At 42.6% G+C, this 21,833-nt stretch overlaps 1 protein-coding gene across 1 annotated transcript; it reads right to left on the bottom strand.

Annotated features, from left to right (window-relative positions):
- Positions 1-7,477: 7,477 nt before the first annotated feature.
- ING2 (inhibitor of growth family member 2) lies at positions 7,478-19,690 on the bottom strand. The gene is made up of 2 exons (XM_006749551.3): positions 19,164-19,690; positions 7,478-14,479 (listed from the first exon to the last, which is right to left on the bottom strand). The coding sequence occupies exons 1-2, from the start codon at positions 19,333-19,335 to the stop codon at positions 13,809-13,811; spliced, it is 843 nt and encodes a 280-aa protein (XP_006749614.1). The 5' UTR covers positions 19,336-19,690; the 3' UTR covers positions 7,478-13,808.
- Positions 19,691-21,833: the final 2,143 nt, after the last annotated feature.

Below are 21,833 nucleotides of genomic sequence, written 5' to 3'. Positions count from 1 at the left end.
CCCCCAAGTAATACAGTTTTGATGTCTGGATAGCAGAGGACGGTTTTCTACATTTTGACACAGGAAATCAAGGGTAATAAGGTGACCCTTCATTTTTCCCAGTGAATAAGCTGCAAGCCCTATGTGTATGGCTTGATTGTTACAGAATCTGACAAATTTGTTTCTGAGGTCATAGGAGGTTCAAGTAAAACTTCAGTGAGCCCTGTCTTCCTTTATTCAGACCCAACTGCCCAGTGGACAATTAGTATTTTGTGATGGTGACTGTCCATTTAATGCCTTTATAACTGGTTTGTGCTATGTACTATTCCTTGAAAAATTAAGCATTATTAAAATTAATTTCTCATTTCCTCTACTCAACCTCATATTTAATTCTTGCTATGGAACCAAAAGCATTCTTGGGTTTTCCTCCCAAACATGTTTTCTCCCCCAGACTTGAACTAAATGCATCAGGTTTTAATTTTAGAGAAAGGACACAATAGCTAAATGTTCCCTTAATGCCCTGATAAGTAGATCCCTGCCAGATCCATTGATTACTCAGTAATATGGACAAGTACTGGTTCCATTCACCATCTTCATTTTAAGAAAACAGGCCTATTGAAAAGGGATGATATGTTTAAAGACCAAAGGCACCAGGATAGATTAACAAAAGTTTTATGACATTCATTCGAAAACATATTTATTAAGGACATATAGTGTGTTTGCACTGTTCTAGACACTGAAAATACAGCTGTGAGCAAAACATGATTCCTGCTCTCCGGAAGCTTACATTTTAGTGGGAGGAGACAGTCAAGTAACCACAGGCTATGAAGAAAAATTAAAGGCAAAGGGGGAGATAACACGTCATTGGAACATTTTCTCTTTTTATTGGTCTTCTTTCTGTTATATTTGAATTGTCTTCATATGCAATCTCAAATTTCCACAAATTCAAGATTTGTTTGGATTAACATCACATTAGCAGGACAAACGATATTAAAAATCTGGTGAGAAGGTTAGGGTCAGATAATCATTCTTTTTATTTTTATTTTATTTTTCTAATATTTTTATTCTTTTGGAGGCACCACTGGGATAGATAATCATTCTTTAGTTAGAATGTCATAGAGTATGGTCTTTCTTCTAACCTAGATGGAGTTGGATAAGAGTTCTGGTGGAGGAACACAGGACATTCTACAGTATAAAATAGGTATTCGTGGAGTGATAGAGGGGGCAAATGAAATGGAAATCTGAGAGGAGACCACTGCAGACAGAGGGAAGAGTAAGTGCCCAAAGGCCCTGTGGCTGATGTGATAGATATGTTCACAGCGCAGCAAGGTGGCCCATCTGATGTGGCTGGAATAGAGTGAACTAAAGGAGAGTGCTAGAAGTCAATACTCAGAACCCGATTAAATGCAGCCTTTTAGGCCATTGTACAGATTTCGGATTTTACTATCTGTTGGGCATCCACTGAAGGACGTTTAGCAGAGGAGACACTAATTTGCTGGATCTCTTTAGCTGCCTTGTTGAGAATACACATACGGACAAATGTAGCAATGGGAAGATTGGTTGGGAAGTCATTACAACAGTTCTGGCAGAAGTGATTGACGATGGTCTAAATGAGGTAAAGATCAGCCGAGCAGCAAGCCACTTAATATATTTTGAAGGTCAATCTGACAGGATTTGCAGACAGATTTGTTTGGGAGTGTAAGAGAACCAGAGGAATCAAGGATGACTCCAAGATTTTTGGCCTGAGCAACTGAAAGATGGAACTGCCCTTTACTGCAAAGAGAAAGACAAGGAAAGAATAGGTTGGTGGCTGGGGCGGTGGGGGTGGAGGGAGTACAAAAATCAGGGGCTAAGGTGTTTAGTTTGAGATGGCCATTAGAGAGGCAAAGGGCAGGAGGGTGGTGGGCTATGCAAGCCGAGATGAGGGTTGGGTTGCTGATAACACATTTAGGGGCCATAAGAGTATAAAAGGAGTTTAAAGACACCAGACAGGCTGAGATTCGGTGGCGAATGAACATGAGTGTCCTTCTGAAGCCTCAGCCTGGGACACTCCAGCCTCTGAGGACAGGAAGAAGGAGCCTATTCAGCAAAACAGAATGAGCAGGAACAATCTGTGAGGGAGGAGATTCAAGAGCAAGTGCACTTTGTACTCTGGAGGCCAAGGGAAAAGAGACAAAATGTTTTAAGAAAGAGTGACCATTTGTGTCAAATGCTGTCATTTGAAAAGATAAGAAAACAGAGAAGGAACAGTTGAAGTGGACAATGTGAAGGCAGTTTCCATGGAATGCTGGAAACAAAGCCATTCTGAAGAGAATGGAAGGCAAGAGAGACAAGAAAAGACAACCCTTTTGAGGAGTCTCTCCCCAAAGGTGAGTGAAGAAAATGGGACATGAGTTGGCAGAGGATGTGGGGCTGCTTACTGTCACTGTTTTTTCCTTCTTGTTTTTAAGATGGAAACTATTACGACATCACATGCCAGTAGGAAGTCCAGTGGAAGGGGCAGAGGGGGATCACTAGGACCAGAGGGAGTAACCATGGGAGCGAAGTCACTGTGTGCAGGTAGAGCTTCTGCAACAGGCAGTCATCCCTTGGAAGGAGATGGAAGGCGGGCAGGCAGGCCAAGAGCTTGGGTAGAAACAGCGGGTGGAGAACTCTGATTAACCTTGTTGTTTCCAGGGAAATAAGAAGTGAATTAATCCACTCGTGAGTGTAGATGGAGGAAGGCACTGCAGGTTTGCAGAGCTTCAAGAACAGCACAGGGGTCTCCGAGAGTGAGAAGCACTAGCCTCCTTCCAGGCCCGGGGCTGCAGAAGCCTAGTGGGCTGAGCTGGGTGTAGATGGGGTTGAGGGTAAAGAAGTGAGGGAGGGGAGAATGTGAGCGAACACCAGATCAACACGATGGGCCCAGGAGTCTGAGTCAGATAAAGAGGCCAAAGCCAACCTGAAAAGGTGAACGAGTGGGAAGGTTTGGTGGGAGTATTTTGGAGGTCCTGGTGATGAAGAGGGGCTCAAGTCAGAGGAGAGAAGGGAATGAGCCAGAACGATAGAAGGTGTCGGTCAGAGGATGCGCTGCTGAAAATCGAGAACTGCTTTTCAGTAGCAGGTGAAGATTCTGATAATCGCAAAGTCTAAGGCTAAGGTGGGATAAAGCATTTGAGGCCAGAGGGTCAAGGCCAATGTACTGAACAGAGTATATCTGTCAATGATTTCTGGTTTTGCTCTCACATCTACTAAATTTTTTTGAACAACTGTGTTTCCTCTCAGACATATAACTTGACCTCTAAAATGTTTCATCATAAGCTTACATGAATGCAAAAAATAGAAATTCTCGCATATTATCTACACCAGCATTTTATTTATTTATTTATTTAGTAAGCTCTACGCCCAATGCATGGCTGGAAGTCAGGACCTCAAGTTCAAGAGTCGCCCGCTCTACCAACTGAGCCAGCCAGGTGCCCCATACCAGCATTTTAAAATAAAACCATTACATTACTCAAATATATTCAGTGGAATATAAATACTATACATGTAAAGGTACCAACAGATAAGAGTTTAACACTCTTTTTCCCGTGAAATTATATATCCATTCCAGTTCACCCACAAAATAGTATCCTAATGATGCATTCTTCTTTTAAATCTTTTTTTTTTTTAACGATTTTTTATTTATTTGACAGAGAGAGACACAGCAAGAGAGGGAACACAAGCAGGGGGAGTGGGAGAGGGAGAAGCAGGCTTCCCGCGGAGCAGGGAGCCCGATGTGGGGCTCGATCCCAGTACCCTGAGATCATGACCTGAGCCGAAGGCAGACGGTTAACGACTGAGCCACCCAGGTGCCCCTAATGATGCATTCTTTATTCTTAAGAATTGTTTGACTACCCACTTATACTTCTTTGCAACAAAAATATGCTTCTAAGTTAAAACCTTTCTGAATTGTTAGTATTATAATTACTAGTGCACAATTGATTAAAACATTAAAAAATTGATAATTTATTAAAAATAAGTAAAACTGTGTAAAGCATGACAAAGACTTGGGAGTGAGTTTTATGTGCTTTGAGAAAGGAGGTTTCCCGATATCAGGATTTCAGATGTTCCCCGTGTTCAAATGTTCCCCAAAGATTCCCCAGAAACAAAAAATTTGAGGCAACTAAATGGATTGCTCTCTAACCTAGCACGGTGATCAAGACTATCATGAAGCAATGGGAGTAAAGAGCTGGTGCTTTTTCATTGTTTTAAAAGAATTTATGGCACCCCTGCAGTTTGGAAAAACTTGACGTGATGCTTCCGAGCGTGATGGTGGTAGGTAGAGAATTTTGCTCTTTTTTCTTTTTCTTTTCCTTTCCTTTCCCCCTTTCCCTCCCTCCTTCCTTGCTTCCTTGCTTCCTTCCTTCATTCCTTCCTCCCTCCCTCCTCCCCTTCCTCCCTCTTTCTTTTCTTTCTTTTTCTTTTCCTCTTTCTCATCGATTACTGCGTTAGCTTAATCTTCTGGTTCCAGGAATAATTTACTTATCTTATTCCTCATGGCTATTGATCTCTCTGAAGACCCCAACTAATAACAGTGTGAAACAAATAAAAAAATTTCCTACTCTCTCAACTAAACTGTGCTAGAAATGGTAAATTTGGAACTCTGCCAGTTATTGCCTGGAGTTATAAGTCTTGGGCAATTGGCTACCACCCATTTTCTCCAGAGGCCCTGTGCCTCATACACAATTTAGATTTTAGTTCTATCTACAGAAAGTATTTCCCTACCCTTTCATAGAAATTTCTGGCCATGACATTGGTTAAGAAATTCTGCCTTTTCAGTAAATGCATTTTACAGAAACAAATTATATTACTTTGAAATAACAATAAAAATCTCCAAGGACAACAGTTTACTTGATCTTTATAGTTTCTAGAGCCAAAGGGGTATCACGACATTAAATCCTAATAAATGTCGAGCCCACTGGGAGCACAAAATTTTCCCCAGAGGTCAGTTCTGACATCATTGACTCATATGGTAATAATAAAATATGGCTTGGGTTCAGATCTTTATTATTACTTGCTCTTTGTAGTCCATGCTTTTCCCAGAAACGGGTACAAGATTATTAACAGTGGTCTCTTCTGGAATTTCTCTGATCAAATATGAAGGTTATAGCTACTTTGTACCTAAGAAATCTAGGCCAATTTTACCAATCGAGAAACTGAGCACAATACTTTCAAGGTTGAGCTAATAGGGCTACATAACCCAGTTATATTTGACAGACAATTCTTACTTGAACGATAGTTATTTGTTGTATCGGATTCATTTAGGAAGGCTAAATTCCTAAAACTGCCTAACAGACAGAAAGAAGGTACAAGTCCCTGTCCCTGAGGCCTTCGAACAGTGGTACAAATGGTATCAAGAATACTGAGGCTTGTAGGAAAGAGGGGCTGGGGTGTAACTCCCCATACAGTATCATCACCCAAAACATCTGAATATGATCCTTTCACGGTATAGTTTAGGGGCAATAGTCTCAAAAAGTTTGAAAGACCTCCTACTTCCTCAGGGTATGAAGAGGCATTACAGGGCAAATGTGGCAAGATTTCTCAGAACCTCTATCACGTACCTTTTGAATCTCTAAGAGTAGGGGTATCACATGCCAAATACCCTAGCTTCTTTTGGGCAGAAGAGCATTCCAGGATCCATGGAACACTTTAGGAAAACTCTGGTTTGGAATATAATGTCACTGCAAGGCAGAGATGTTGGTTGGTCACCACAGGAATGTTCTTCTAGTTCTAGGTGGTATGCTTTTGCGAATTGTTCTTTCAGCCTACCTAAATTATCCTTGAATTGTCATACTAACGTCAAAGGTCAGGATGAGGCAGGTCAGTGGAAAAATGGAAAAAAATGGCAAGGAAAGAAAGGACACACAGTTTATGTCTGGGAATTATTTACCAGTGATTGTGTGCAGTAACATTCTCTTTCATAGCATAATGTTTGCATTTTTGCTCCCTCAGAAGGATGGTCTTCAGTGGGACATAACGAGTAGAACAAAGATTCGGGTATCTGGTAAAAAAACAAAAACAAACAAGCAAAAAACCCCAGCAATTCGTCTACCTTAACCCCTCACGTAAAATAGTACCCTTAGCTACTATTTTGCAACTCATGGAGTTACCCACGAATTATTTAAGCAGGTACTACAAACTCTCTGAGACATAAAGTACTTCTTTACAAAAATGCTTTACCAAGATCCTAAACTCAACTCTTGTTAGCTTAAAAGGCTCAGTCTTGTTTTCCGATTTTCACATGATATGAAAGTAATATATAAAAGTTTTAAAATCTCTCAATCCCAGATAATTAAACATTTGACCTAATTTCAGATGGATTTTAACAAAGATTTAAATAAGAAAAAATAAGTTACATCCTTCTATTGCTTTCCTCTCTTAACTAGCCATGGAAAGTTTCTTTTCTACTGTGTAATCAGAAAAGTTCTAGATTGTCTGTTTTACTAAATTACACCTTAAATTCAGCCAGAATTATTCCAAAATAACACTAAACTGATGTAGATGTAGAAAATTTTCAGTGTAGGGGCGCCTGGGTGGCTCAGTTGTTGGGTGTCTGCCTTCGGCTCAGGTCATGATCCCAGGGTCCTGGAATCGAGCCCCGCATCGGGCTCCCTGCTCCACAGGAAGCCTGCTTCTCCCTCTCCCACTCCCCCTGCTTGTGTTCCCTCTCTTGCTGTGTTTCTCTCTGTCAAATAAATAAATAAAAATCTTTAAAAAAAATTTTTTTTTCAGTGTAATACTCAAGCATCATAAATTCAAAGCCAAAGCTACTATCAACGTTTTGTAGTCAAAACTGAGTAACTTTTCAGTTGCTATTTTGCTACAGTTTATATAATCTCTTTCCTTAATCCGTGAGAATTGATTTTTTTTCAAGTTGGTGAGAAATGCAAATTTATAACCAAAAAGCAAAACACACTCTAAAGCTCAGAGGGGGAAATTTCTGACAGTTGAGGGATTTACCATGTCTCAGGATGGGCCAAAAGTACAATAAAGTCTGTCTTAAAGGCTTGGCGGTGCTACATGCTACCTAATTCTACATTCCTGATAAGCCTAACAGCAGTTCTTCTGTCCGTGTCCGTACCCAAACCCTTACTTCCCACTGAGGGCATGATCCCGTATCACTAGTCTAAAACCTGAATCTTTGGAGAGCAAACAAGCTGGTTGGCCTAACACGTTTGCTTCTATGTGGGAAGTTTCTAAGATTAATGTACTATATAAATAAATTAAGGACTCTGGTCAAAGTAATTCAGTTTTGCTGTTCATAGCAAGGATATAGCAAAACTGCCATCTGAACACAGTCAAAAACAGGGGCGGGGGGGGGAGGGGAATCCACATATTTAAAAAACCAAAACCATACATTAAAGCTCAAGCACTAGATCCTCTCTTAGAATGTATTTATTTTTAAGCTAGACACAAGTTTGACCAAATGCTTTTCCAGTGCTAGGCAGGCAGTTTTAGAAGCAACGAAGAACGAAACTCATTAAAAGCAGCCACATTTATTTTAAAAACTAGTCTGAGGCAAGTAGAGAGGTAACAGCCCTCCACACTGGGGCAAGATCGAAGGATATCCCCGTACATAAACATGGTGCCGAGTCAAAGGATGAAGACATCAAATCTTCGTTTACGTCATACCGTATGTCAAAAAGGATTGAAGGACATATCTAAGAAGGCAGGACAATTTTTATCTAATACAATTAAAACGCGAAAGACTACTTTAGTGCATGTGGGCGCACAACTACTCACCATACCAAAACACACTGCGACACCCTAAATCTCAGGCCTTCAGTGTTAGGACATGTTGGTATTATCTAATTCATAAGGAAATTGGAATTTTTTTTTTTTTTTTTTTTACAATGAAGATTGCCAAATCAAGAATCCACTCACTAGCCAGTGGGCAACTGAGGAAGTTATCTGGAAAATTTTAAGGGTTTTTTTTTTTCAAAGCTGGAATGCCAGGCCCCAAAGCACCACAAACAAGGCCGCCCGGGACATCTCTCTCTGCTCACTGAGTGTCATTGAAAGAGCTGCATTATTTTTATCCTGAGATTAAAAAACTGACAAGACCAGAAACTCTGAGTCAGGGTAACGTCAGTTACTTTAATACTGATGTGGGTAATGCTGGTCAATACCTTGGGAAGGGGCGGGGGTGGTTACAGAAACCTTTATTACTAGGCAGAGTCCATCTGCATGCATGTAGGTAGATAGATGCCTTTAAGACATGTTCGTATTTCTGTTTTATACTGATAGTCGAGAAACTGCAGTAGCTAACCTTCTGTTGCTTAAAGTGTTTCCCAGAGAAGGATGGTTAAGGGAGTGCTCAAAATTCTCTTTAAATCTTTTTGGTTACATCATGCAGAAAGACTTGATTTGGTGCTTACATGTCTTTTTACCCTTACCTAAGAGTATTTATTAATCACACTTCTTAAAAAGGGAGAACAGATTGGAGGCTGTTTCCACAGCAATCCTACATAGCTAGAATTTAGTAACACTGCTTTGTTTCCATTGTATTTTAAGGTAATCCAGTCAGTGATACTAATTTTCCACTCACCAAAGTGATATGCCTTCTTTTAAAAATAAATTGGCATCAAAAAGTGAGTTGTTTGAAAGAAAAGTTTTAAGTAATACTTCCAAATATAAAACTAGAATGGGATGTGGACATGGCGAAAATCCATCAAGATCATTCCAGTGTCTGAAGTTTAGAAAACCCTGTTTGGAAGTCCAGTTACTAGTTACGTGAACTAAACCCCGTTCTTTCATAAACTCAACAATTAGTAAGTTTGTGACCTGGAGAACTCTTTCCTAACAATGTCAAGGGATGTAAATACTAATAACCATGTTTTTGGCATAACTGTATCTTAAATCATTCGTTTTACAGCTGAACAAACTGCAGGCCAAGGAGGAGAAGCCAGCCAGCTGAGACCCCAGAGAAATCCGCATCTCTGGAATCCTCAGATAGGGTACCGTCCTGCCCTCACATATAGGATATGAAAAAGGGGCTTTGGTCTCTCTAATTGATGTATAGAGTTTAGGTGACATAATAAGGGTAATTCCAAGATAAATTACACTTTACTTAAAATAGATTTTCAATGACATCAAACTGTAAGCACTTGATTCAGGAAGGGCTGAAGAGCGGTCTGACTTATTTCTACCTCCACTGCTCCTCGAAGACGGGCTCCTCTCCATTTCGGGTGGGGGGATGAGGATAGATCCTTCCAAGGAAGCCACCTACTGGGCATATAAAAAGGACAGGAGAGCTGTTTTTTCTAGCTCCCTGTAGGGATATTTTGAAATTTTGTTATTTTATCCGTTCTCTTTTTTGGTTTGCATTCAAGCAACAGAAGGAGGTACCAGTTTGTTTGAAGTTATGACCAAAGGCTCCAGCTGACCCACCGTTCTGACTGGCCTTCCTGGTCCACTCTCCCACCATCCTCAGGGATATTTCGAACATCCCTCCCCCTTTCCCATCTCAGGCCTTCAATGGGGAAAGTGGAAGCTGTTAAGAGAGAATCATCTCATTTTCCCCAATACCAAATCTAGCGAGCTATCTGCATTCACACCTGTTCACTTCCAGAACCTAAGCACCAACCAGTTACAAAGATTTGTATCTTGTCTTGATCCCTGTTTTATTCCCGAGGACCTAAAACAGTGCCTTGTAAGTAATAGGTGTACAATAAATATTTTAATAAATGAGTTAAAACACCATCTTCCTTCCTGACACGTGAACTGGAACTGTCCCTGTGCCCATTTGAGATGAATCCCTCTTAAGTGTGCGTTCTCACTCATTCCCACTTGCCTGCCTATTCAGATTTCACTCCTGCCATAAGCCACTTCAGCTGACAGCATGTATCTGTCCCCTTCTAATGGAATTTTCCAGTCTGCATATGATCATGCTATATTGTCTCCTTGAGTTAAAATCCTCCCTTGCTCACCCACACCTCAGCTCCATCCATGCTCCACTTTACATCAAAACTTGAGTTGTCCGCAACTGCTGGTTCTACTTCTGTCCCCTTCTGCTCACAACCCACTCCAAGCAGTTCTTCATCCCCAAACTCAGAGCCTGTTAACTCAGAAAAACCCTCAACCTAGTGGCTAATTCGGTCCTCATCTTATTTGTGCAGCACTTGAATGACCATTCCCTTCTTGAAACACATCACTTTTGTTCTGGTGTGCCACATTTTTCTGCTTTATCTGAGAGATCTGGAAGTCTCCTTTGCTGGCTCCCCCTTCCAAATGCTGGGTGTGCCCCAGGACCCACCCCACCCTCTTCTGGATCCACACGGTTGCACCTCAAACCGTGGGTCCCAGAGCCAGCAGCATCAGCCTCGCTGAAGAGCTTGTTAGAAACGTAGCACCTCAGGCCCCACACCAGACCTACTGAAACCGAATTTGCATTTTAACAGAAACAGGTGACTCTCAGGCACATTAAAATTTGAGAGGCACTTATCTGTTTACAAGTGATTTGTCACATGCCTCTAAACTCTTATTGGCTAATTCCCAAATGGTCCCTCCCTCAATTCCATGCTGGATCCCAAATGTTTAGCTCCTGGCCCCTCCCTCAATTCCATGCTGGATCCCAAAAGTTTAGCTCCTGGCCCCTCCCTCAATTCCATGCTGGATCCCATGAGAAATCAGGTATCTCAAACCCAAATGCAAACAGAAATCTTGATTTGTCCCCTCAAGCCAAAAAACCTAAGAGTCACCCTGGTCATCTCTTTGCTTTCTGATTGCTGGGCCAAAATCCTTCCGCTGGCAGGATCTTGAGGACATAAGAGTCCTACCACTTGCCACCACTTCCACGGCTACCGCCCTGGTCTAAGCTACCAATATTTCTGGTGCAAAGACTTCTAAGAGAGTCTCCTGATACTCCCTATTTTCACCAAGCCTCCCTATGACACACTTTGCATGCAGCATGATCAGAGTGATCTTCAAACAATTCTTCAATATAAACCCTTCCCAAATTTTCTACCGTGGCTTTCGAGAGTCGTTTTCTAGTCCCTCCCACACTGTGTCAAGTGCTCTCATCAAACCAGCAAGCTTGTTTGACTCCTCCTTTCCTTTAAATCTTTGCCTTGCTCACTTGCTTCTTTCCCTCTGGTCTCAGCTCAAAGATCACTTCCTTTAAGACTTTCTTTAATCACCATAATTAAGACTCACCTCCCATCCCATCCATCTTGTTACTCTGCTTTACTCCCCTCTAACAGTTACCTAACATTACACACATTTGACTCCCCATCAAAACGTCTGGTGCATGAGCAAGGACTTTTTCTTTTGAAACCACCACTGATTAGAACAGTGCCCAGCACACAAGGAGCACTCAAGTGTTGAGTCTTTAAGTGTTGGCAGACCACTGGGGGCAAGGGACAACCTCTTGTGCATGTATCAGAACTTCTATGTGCTAGACAGTCGTATAAATCCGGATGTAGAGAAGTCACCCACAGTTTTCAGTAGGCTCAAATTTTTGTAATACAGCAGTTCTAAAAAACTTTTCTGTAGATTAGAATCACCTGGGGATTTAAAAAAAAATTCTGTTTCAGCCACATTCCAAATGAATTAGATCACAATTGCTGGGTGTGGGACACAGGTATCTGCATTTCTTGAAGCTTTTGAGGTAATTCTAATAGGAGACAAGTTTAGCAACCACTGGTTTATAGCATGAGTTGATAACCATGGTATGAGACAGTATATGAAATCTAAAATCTTAAAAAAGAAATCCTAGTCAAAATGTTATGCAAACTTAAGACTTCTATTTCCTGTGTGGTATAGAAAACAAACAAAAAATTCATAAAAATAAAACTGTCTCAAACATTAGGTCATAAAGAGAGCACATCTTCCAGGATTTTCCATATCTGTTTTCCTATCAAGCCTAATACAAATTTGGGTACTTCTATTATGAAGTTGTTTTTCTTCCTCATATACTGAGGGAAATTTAATGTATGAAAAAGTGTTGACTTCTACATAGTCACAGCTGAAAGCTTTTGGAGACTGTGCACATACGGATATTTTTAATGGTGTCAGGTAAATAGCTCTATCCTGGTAATGAGGATGTAATCACTAAGACAAAATGCGGTATTCTCAAGAGAAAAGAATTTTTTTTACAACTCAACTACGTTACAATAAAATAAATTCATCATCATGCTGCCTGATATTTCTCGCTCAAGAAGCAACATAACCAACTGCTTCCAGTCATCAAGCAAAACATCCTTAGGACAGAAGTTAATCAAATATTGTGCATTTACCTGTCTCAAAGATCACCTTTAAACTGTCTTCACATCTCAGAATGAAGGACAAAATTTAAAAAAGAGAAAAATAAGTCATTTGATTATTAAAATCCTCACTATAGTGCAAATACTATGGATCTCAAAAGAACCTTAGAGATATTTAAGCCAACCTCATATTACAGATGAATAACCTGACATCCAGAGGATGGTGAAGTAACATGCCTAAAAGTCACACAGGAGAGCTAGAAGAGGAAAAAAAAAAAGTTTGTTTTTTTTTTCCAAACAAGCAGACAGAATTTTTCACATGTTAATCAAAAAGAATCAAGATCATCAGATTAGGGAAAAATGAGGAATAAAAAGTATGTTACACATAGATTTAAAGGACTAGTTAATCTGATGCCTCCTCCCCCAAACCAAAAAATTCTCCGAATAGATGTTCATATATCCATCAATATGCTTATCCGTAAAATATCAGAATCTTGGAAAATTCAATTTACAAATATATTATTAATTGCATTGTTATAACGAAATTAGTTCATTAAACGTGAAAACATCAAACAGCACCAATACCAGAAAGTTAAAGTGAATACACTACTACTTAAAATAATATATAATCACTGATTGGGACAGAAATCAACTATAGCCACTAGAAAACTATTTAAACTCCTGTTTGACATAAAGGCAGTATTTAAAGACTAACGTATGCCCTTTTTCCCACTGACAGGCCTGTGGCTAGGCATCATAGCAGCGGGTTACGTGGAAAATGTTATTAAATAAGATGCATTTTTTAAATTGCTCAACCTTGAACCATGATACTACATAACCCCTTATTTTCCAATATAAGCCAATGGCACCATTTTTGGTATCCTAACTATGCTTACCTGTCCCAATTAAAACAAAACAAAACACAACTCCCTTATTAAGCACTAGATTAAATGTATCTATGATTCAGCAGCAAGGCATTTACAAATGGGCTACTGACAGTGTATCAAAATGCTACTAAGGAAAATACAGCAGCAAATACTCTAGTAAGAGCACATTATTCCACATGGAATCCCAAATTATTCTTATCTCTAGCTCCTTAAACTCTTGGAAGACTAGAGATGAACAAGTGTATGTATAAATGGGGCTAGGGAGAAAGAAGCTCTAAATGTAGTGCTCATATTGTAAATTACCCAAGATAATCTGAATGCTTACAGAGAACTCCAACTGTACCTAAATTTTTTAAAGCCCAGAGAACTAAAATGCTAGCAAAATTTTGGTGTTTACCCAAAAAACAGCATTGTAGTTTTAAATGAAAATGAAATAGGCATGGTTTGTGAAGTTTTTATAATATTCACACCACCCTCTCCCTATTCCCTGCTCCTTTCATCAGGTGATCTAAAGACTACCTGGTTTAAAATATTTGGTAATTCAGTGCAGAAAATTAAGGTCACAGACAAAGTACAACAACTTTTAATACACCATTAATACTAATGATTAAAAATTATTGCATAGTCTTATGCATTTACCCTAAAACATTTTCCGAAAGTAAATTCTGAAAGAATTATATAAAAGACAAATAACCTTTTAAAATGTGGATGGCATTTACTACCTCGATCTTCTATCCTTTTTTGCCTTGTCAGTACTTTTGTCCATTGTTTTCTCATTATCTCCCCTGCACTTTGGGCAATACCACTTCCCCTTTGGTTTATAGGTAAGCGAAACACACGAAAAGTGAAACCATTCAATTGGACACTGTTCATTGTCACATCCGATCATTTCCCCATAAGACACTTGGTTACATAAACAGTATGTAGGTTCATTGGGATCAATTGCAAACTCAACAGGTGATGCTTCCCTTTCCTGCTTGGCCTTGGAGCGTTTCTTTTTCTTGGCTGACTTGGATTTCTTTTCTTTAGGTGGCTGATCATCACAGTCTTCAATCCCATTCGTCATGTGACATAAATCACGGCTTTCACTGGTTCGCTGTCTGCGGGGTCTTCTTGAAGATCTTTCCGGTTGGCTGGAATCCATCTTTGCCTTATCTGAGGCCCGTTCACCTTCAGCAGGATCTTGAAAACACTGTGAATGCAACTCCATTTGCCTTGCCCGATTTTCCACCAATTCGAGCATCTGTGTGACAATCTGAATTTTTTCATCTCCCAATTCTTGACTATTGATTAATGCTCTCTGGAGATGTTGCTGTAGGCGTTTTTTCTGGTTTGAATCATCTTCTTTCTTATATTTTTCATAGACATCATCAATTTCCTTTAATGTTTCTAAAAACGTAAGAGAAAAATCAGAACATTTGTGCATTAGCACATATAATATTTTTTAAGTTATCTTTCACAGAACTAGTAAAGTTGAATGAACTCAAATCATAAATCACACTCCTCTTGGTATGTATACTTTGAAAGACATTATTTCCCATAGAAAGACCGTATGTTATCCAATATGAAAGTATATTTAGAAATAAACTAATAAGAATACAAAGCTTTTTTACAATTATTTATTTATTTATTTATTTTTACAAAGCTTTCTAATACTCAGTCTATATTAAAAAGGATAAGAGGAGTGCGTGGCTGGCTCAGTTGGTAGAGCATATGACTGTTGATCTCGGGGTCATGAATTCAAGCCCACATTGGGTGTTGAGCTTACTTAAAAAACAAAAACAAAAACCAAAAAAACACTGGGTGTCTGGGTGGCTCAGTCGGTTGAGCATCTGCCTTCGGCTTTGGTCATGATCCCATCGGGCTCCTTCCCAGGGGTTGTGGGGGGAGAGCCTGCTTCTCCATCTCTCTCTGCCTGCAGTTCCCCCTGCTTGTGCTCTCTATCTCTCTCTGTCAAGTAAATAAATAAAATCTTAAAAAAAAAAATTTTTTTTAAAGGATAGGAGATATGTGTACTAATTAATACTCGAAGTATTTTACATGGGCAAGAACATTGTATGCCACTTTATAGTCTACCTAGTGAAGTCACTTATACGTCATCTGAACCTCAAAACACTGTAATAAAATTTACATGCCAGACTTCAACTGTAAAACTTAGAGAGGTTCTAAAACTAAGCTACAGATGACTATCCATCTGTGTTTACAGGATTTACAGTTCAATCAATGACTTGCTACATGACTCCAGAGAGACATTCACCTTGACGTTCATATCATATTCCTGGGCACTCTTAAACAAAGCAGACACAAGTAACTCTTCCCACCATATTAGTTTTAATAGCTCATTTATTTTATCATATGGGAGATTCTGAAAACCAAACTATTTCCAGGGTAGGTTTAGGTTCAGATTCTGGCATCAACTGACTAAGCTACTAATAAAATTACAGTAAAGTCAGCACTGGGGCACTCTGCTTTTGTAGATAACTCAGCAGTTGGTTTTAAGCTTTTTAAACTGCTGATTTGGGTATTGTATAGCGTGTGGGACACATTTAAATCAATTAAAAATGTCTGAGTCACTAGATGGTATACAAAAATCTGAAAATATAGTTCCAGATGTCACAAAAAATTTACATAAGATTAGTTTTTTATTCAAATCTGTTCTATTTCTTGTCCTTATGAGATAAAGCTATCTAAAAGAGAATTCTGTCTTACTAAAGGTGGAGAAACAAAAATTGACTCTAATTTACCACACCACATAGCGTATCATTTATTATATTCTAACAGTACTACCAGCACGTGGCATACCTTCTAATATTGTTTTACCTTCTAATATTATTACTCTAATGATAACAACAGAAATGTTAGACGAGTAAAATGTGTACACTACGGCTGTCTGCAAGAAAGGTTAACACAAAGCAGGTCTTCAACACGACTCTTAGGCATTAACTCCTCCCTAGAAATTAAACGTACTCACACTTGATGGACAACTGCTTAACCTGGGATACATGACAAACTGCCACCACATATTTGAGGGTCCTCATACCTGCACAGCATATTTTAAAACAAAGTTCATATCTAGCCCATTTGCCCAGCTAGGTATGTAAGTGGTTTTCTTAAGAACATAATTTTTCTCCAGGAAAAATAATTATGTATTTTCCCCTCAGACACAAAACTTGAGGATTAAAAAATAAAGGTAAATCTTATTTTAAATATTCTGTACCTAACTATCAGGAGTTAGACGCTAATTATATTCTATCATACAGGCAAACTGATAACTGTATATGAGAAGAATTCTTATTTCTAAGACTCCTTAACTACATAGTGAAAGAAGGGAAACTAACACTTACTAAGCCCCTTTTATGCGATAAAGATTTTCTCATTTAATCTCCAAGGCAACCCCATGAGGAAGCTATCACTTCTATACATGAAGAAAATGAAGTTCAAGAGGTAACAACCCCAGACTTTGAACTCTGCCAGACAGGTATGTCTGGCTCCACCGTTTAGCACTTTCTACTAAGCTGCATGGAAGGCACTTGAAATTATTAATTTTTAGTTCAATGGTTATTTACCCAAGCAATTATGAACAAGAATATTGGAACAAAAACTGAGGCTCTCTAATACCCATATCCCATAATAAATACTTCTCTCAATTGTGAAACTGTTGTCTTCATTTCTCTATTTTTAAAAGTTTTTGATTCTTCAGTAATTTTTCAAAGCATCTCAAATAGGTAGGAGAGAAACTTTTTTGATTTCCTGTATAATTTATATCACTAAATACTGCAGGAAGTATTAAATCCAAAAACAGAAGATACTTAAGAACTAGCAAAGAAATAAAAAGCATATGAAATGTGAACCAAGAACACACAAATATATAAAGCTAAATTGTGGAAGCGGAGCTTAGTAAGCATGGGCACAGACTGAAAACTAGATCCTTCTTCTATATTAATCTTGAAATAACCAACCTTAATGGAGCTGAAAATGTTTATAATCTCTCAATCTTTTAAAGCCTAATACTGTTTCTGATGTTACTAGAGCTACTTAGGACAATTCTAGATGATCAAGATGGCAGATTTCCCTGTAACCGATTTTCCCTCCCAAATTCAGATGAAAATAGCTTAACTCTTTTAAAGGCAAATATGTGTCTTTAAGGAAATGTAAAACCATGCAAGTTTTAAAAACCTCAGAGTTACTATTTGAAAAACTAAAGTGTTCAATATACAGCACATATGTATCATTTTTAGGCTACAATTCATGTATGTGCTCCATGTCTGTAGAAAATATCTTTGGAGAGTTTTTACTAAGTAAGTTTTTATAAAAAGTTAATAGTTAAAAAAAAAAAAAGGATGTGCACATGAAGTAGCCAGCCTACTTCCCCACCTAGTTAATTGAACAAGTCACTTAAACTCCTTGTAAACTTTAACTGGTCTGTAAAATATATTTTTACTTCATAGGATTATTGTGAGATAATGTTCTGGACCTGGCACAGTGATGACACACAGTAAGTAAACACCATTTAATTCTCTTTCCCCCAAAAGAGATCAGTCTTATCAACAACCCTATCATATGGGTTCGGAAGGCAGAAATAAATTACAGATTCGAAAACACAGAAACAATTAAATATTCTAACATGCTACAGGCCAGAAAATGTCACCCCAGAAGTGGGTTCCTTTGAGACTAAATCATAAGATTAGTGACGGGTCTAGAAAAACAGAGAACGGGGTCCAAAAAGTTATTTTTTTAAAGTCCGTACGACTGTTTCCACATTATGTCCAAGGTCTATTCCTTGATCAGGCTTATTAAACGCAAAAGGGTTCCCCATTTAAATTTCTCCCCTAGTAGTACACGAAAGGTCCACCAACAGTCGATGATAAATGATACCCTCTGTAGGAAAAGACTGATTCCCCGTCTTAGTTTTCTTGGGTCTGACCACAAAGGGTGGTTTTTGCCTCATCACTCAAACTTGGCGAAGGAGGGACCCATGGGTTAAGGGACGCCAGGCGGTTGCCCAGTCAACCACCCACTTCCACCTGGGGCCCGGAAGTGACGCAGGCCCGGAACCTACGCGGTGCTAGGGTCAGCGATGGTCCTAGTAGCTGAGCGTTTCTTCGTCCTGATTGAGTGATGGAGAAAGGGTCGAAAAACCACGATAAACATGTCCCAAACCTCAACACTGACTCTGCTAGGAAAGAACTAACGTTCGGCAAGGTTCCGACACCTTCCCACCAGCCAGCTCCGCCCAAACCTTCCGGCGACCAGCCATTTTCGAGGCGGGCGGGAGCGCGCCCGTCCACGCCCCTCCCATGTTCTACGTCACTCCCTCAGGCCCCGCCCCAGGGACCGCAGGCCCTCCCCGCCACACACACGCCCCTCTTCCTTTCCCCGCGGGGACCCCTCCCCTTTTAACCATTTGGCTGATGGCGCTCGGGAAAGGCTGCGGCCCGGAACTTTCCCTGGGGCGGGAGAAGGGAACGTACTCCGTTCCAGAGCCGGGAGCCGGAGAGCCGAGGGAGGGACCTCCCCGAGTCCGCCTTCGCGGCCCTCTCCTGCCCCCTCCCCCCCGCACGTTCCAATGCATCTGCTCTCGGGGTGGGGGCCAGAGGGGGGGGTGGGGAAAGCCAAGGCCCGGAGAGCAGCGGGAGCCCGGCTGCGGCCGGCCGCTCACTCCCTACAGCCCTCCGCCCGCTGCACGCTCCCTCGCCGGGGCAGAAGGGTCTGCGGCACGGGGCAGGCAAGCGCCGGAACAAATGCTGCTTAAAATGGCTGATTCCTCTCCACACCAGCTGCAGCCGCTGGGTCTGCAGCGGGGCTGACGAGCGGCCCCCACCCCCACCCGTGATACCCCACAGAAGTCCTCGCCGACCGCAGCGGGGGGAAGGGAGGGCCGCGAACCCGGTCTCCAGTCCCTCTCCTCCGTCCCACACACCAGACCCTGTCTGTGCACTCGGGGAGACTGTCACAGGAGAAATGGAAAGTGGCACTTCCCCGGGCAGGCTCCGAGCGACAGTGCCCGGACGCCAGCGAATCCGACTGAGGGGAGGACCCGCACAGGCGGCCCCGCGGCCCCGCGGCCCCCTACCTTGATATTTGTTGTCCAGCTCTCGAAGCACAGACACGTTCCTCTGCATGTCGTGGGGCAGCGACTCCACACACTCGAGGTAGTCCTGCACGTAGCAGGTGAGGAGCCGGCTCCGCTCCCCGGTCAGGAGCGCGGCCGACGAGTATAGTTGCTGCTGCTGCTGCCCTAACATCCTGCCGCCGCTGCTGCTCCTCGCCGCCGCCGCCGCCGCCGCCTCCGCATCCAGCAGCCACACATGCAACAGCCACGGCGGCCGCGGCTCCTCTGCTGGGCAGCCCGGCGCCGCGGGGACACCGGCAGCCGCTCAAGAGGGCACAGCCGAGTCCCCCGATCTCCACTCCCCCCAAAAGAAGCCCGCACTCCCCGCCCCCGCGGTAACAAGCCCAGGGGCGGGGCGAGATCAGGGCTCCCTCCTTTTTCCCCTCCCTCCCCAGGACTAGAGCAGCGGGGATCCCCCGGCGGACCTGGCGCCGGGGTCCCGGGCGTTGACACTTCCCGTCCCCCTCGGAGTCCCCCGATGCTACCAATGCCGTCTCGTAGCACGGACCCCCATGACAAGCCCCTCGCTGCCCCCTTTCCTCCCAATCACCCTCCGTGCCTGTCGGAGAGTCTCTCACTGGACTGCCCCCGCCCCTCCGGCTGCGGCCGCCTCTGCGCCTGCGCAGGACTTACTCCTAATAAGGACGGGGGCCCGCCCCTACCGCCCTACCGAAGGGTTCGCATTCTCCCGCCTTCCCACCGCCGCTCGGGCGATTGGTCTGTCAGCTCTCGGCCCGGGGGGAGGGTGCGGAGGACGGCCAAACGGCAAGCTGCGCCCCGCCCCCTCTTAAAGGGGAAGGACTGTCAAGCCCGCCTCTTTGCTCAATGTCTGAATGGGACTTGAGAGAGAAGGTGGCCAGCTCCTTCCTTCCTACTTTCCCACAGGGAGGGGGAATCTCGGTCCAACTCCCTCGGCCCGGTGTTACCGACATTTTCCCCATCAGGTGGCTCTGGCGCGGCAACTCGCGGGGCTTTAAAAGAGCAGCAGGCGGCCGGCCGCTTTTCGCTACAACCTGGAGTAAGGCCGGCGGGAACTACGCGACCCAGCGTGCAGCGGACGCGGATCCCGGCATGCTCGGCGGCTGTGTTCCCGCCGAGCCGCCGCGGCTCGTCCGGCCGCCGCCTCAGCACAGTCCGCGGGCCCCGGCCCTCCTGCGGCGGCTTTCGGGCTCACGGAGCGCCGGGGGGGGGGCGGGGGGCTGGTCGCCGAGGTAGGCGGTGCTTCCGCGGGCCCCCTGCATTTTCTTTCTCTTTTAGTCGGCTCGCCTTTTAAATCTCCCTCCTGGCTTTTAGCATGTTTCCGCCCTTCCTCATATGCGGCAGGTCTCCCGCCTCCGAAGTACCTTGCAGGTTTTGTCCACCTTCCGGCTCTTCAGGAATCCTCCGTTTAGTTTAGTCTGCCTCTGCCCCAGAAACGTGTTTGTCCAACACACAACCTTTAAAAAGAATTTTATCCCCTCCAGGTGTCAGAACGTTTAAGCATTAAACGTCGGCGCGGGCTTAGAGGCAGGAGGGGCACACCACCCCCTTTTCATCTCTTTTTACCCTAAGACTGAAAACGGCTGGGGGTCGGGGGGCGGGAAGAAGGGAAATGAGGATAAAAGCCTAATCAGTAAACAGGCCCAGGTCCTTATCTATGTGATCGACTTTCAGGGTTTAATTTTTGTGTAGTGTTAAATGAAACGCTCAGCAGAGATGCTAATTTTAATGCCCGACTGACTCTCAGGATGTAATAACATTTGTTTTTGAAAGAAATGGCTGTAAATAGAACGAATACGCGGGGAATTTTAGTGGAATGCCTATGAAAACAAGTCCTCTTCTGAGTAGTACCTTTGAGCTAAAAAGAAAACGTAAGTGGATTTCTCCTTCTATCCGGTTCGTTCGCAGGAGTGCTGCACCTGTATGGTGACCTCTTTAGAGCACTTTTGAAAACAGTAGTAGAAGTAACCATTGACGTCCAGCGAGAAGTCTAGACTTTGATCTACAGGAAATTTTAAATTGCAAGCCAAAACAAAGCCCTCCAGAAAATTCGACATCTTGGTAACAACAAAAATATTGCACGGGACTCGGAGATTGTGTGGTGTTGTTATCCTGTGACACTTACGTGGTTTTGACTGCTTGAATATTAAATCAACCCAGGCAGTACGGTGTGGTGTGTTTCGGAGAACCGTCTAGGGATTTCATTGTCATTCTTTAAATCCTTCAGATTAAACAGCCAGGTTTTGTCAAAAACCAGTCACTGTTAAAAATGCAATTTTATTGCTTTTTACCTGAACCCTACTGTTCTTGTTTACTAATGGGTTTGATTCAGGTAGTCTTTATTGGAGGCCCAAAATAATGTAAGATGCCTTTTTTACTGATTTAGGTTAGGCCTGAATGTACCTATGGATTTTATTCAACCTGAGAAGTAACCTCCAGGCACATAGGACACGTGGTTAGAACCTAGCAGTAAGAAGGCAGAGAGATGGGGCGCCTGAGTGGCTCAGTCGGTTAAGCGGCTGCCTTCAGCTCGGGTCATGATCCCAGGGTCCTGGGATCGAGCCCCGCATCGAGCCCCGCATCGAGCCCCGCATCGAGCCCCGCATCGAGCCCCGCATCGGGCTCCCTGCTGGGCGGAGAGCCTGCTTCTCC

This window comes from Leptonychotes weddellii, chromosome 2, assembly GCF_054177405.1.
Source record: "Leptonychotes weddellii isolate Sample4059 chromosome 2, ASM5417740v2, whole genome shotgun sequence".
Classification (NCBI taxonomy): Eukaryota; Metazoa; Chordata; class Mammalia; order Carnivora; family Phocidae; genus Leptonychotes; species Leptonychotes weddellii.
Note: the sequence above shows the minus strand (reverse complement) of the source record. Positions and strands in the feature narration are given on the sequence as shown.

What these genes read in the sequence shown, in the direction of transcription:
- ING2 (XM_006749551.3), bottom strand. Translation starts at nt 19,335, where the DNA reads ATGTTAGGGCAGCAGCAGCAGCAACTATACTCGTCGGCCGCGCTCCTG. An exon ending in GCTGGACAACAAATATCAAG is followed by an intron (nt 14,480 to 19,163) that starts GTAGGGGGCCGC and finishes TTACGTTTTTAG; the next exon opens with AAACATTAAAGGAAATTGAT.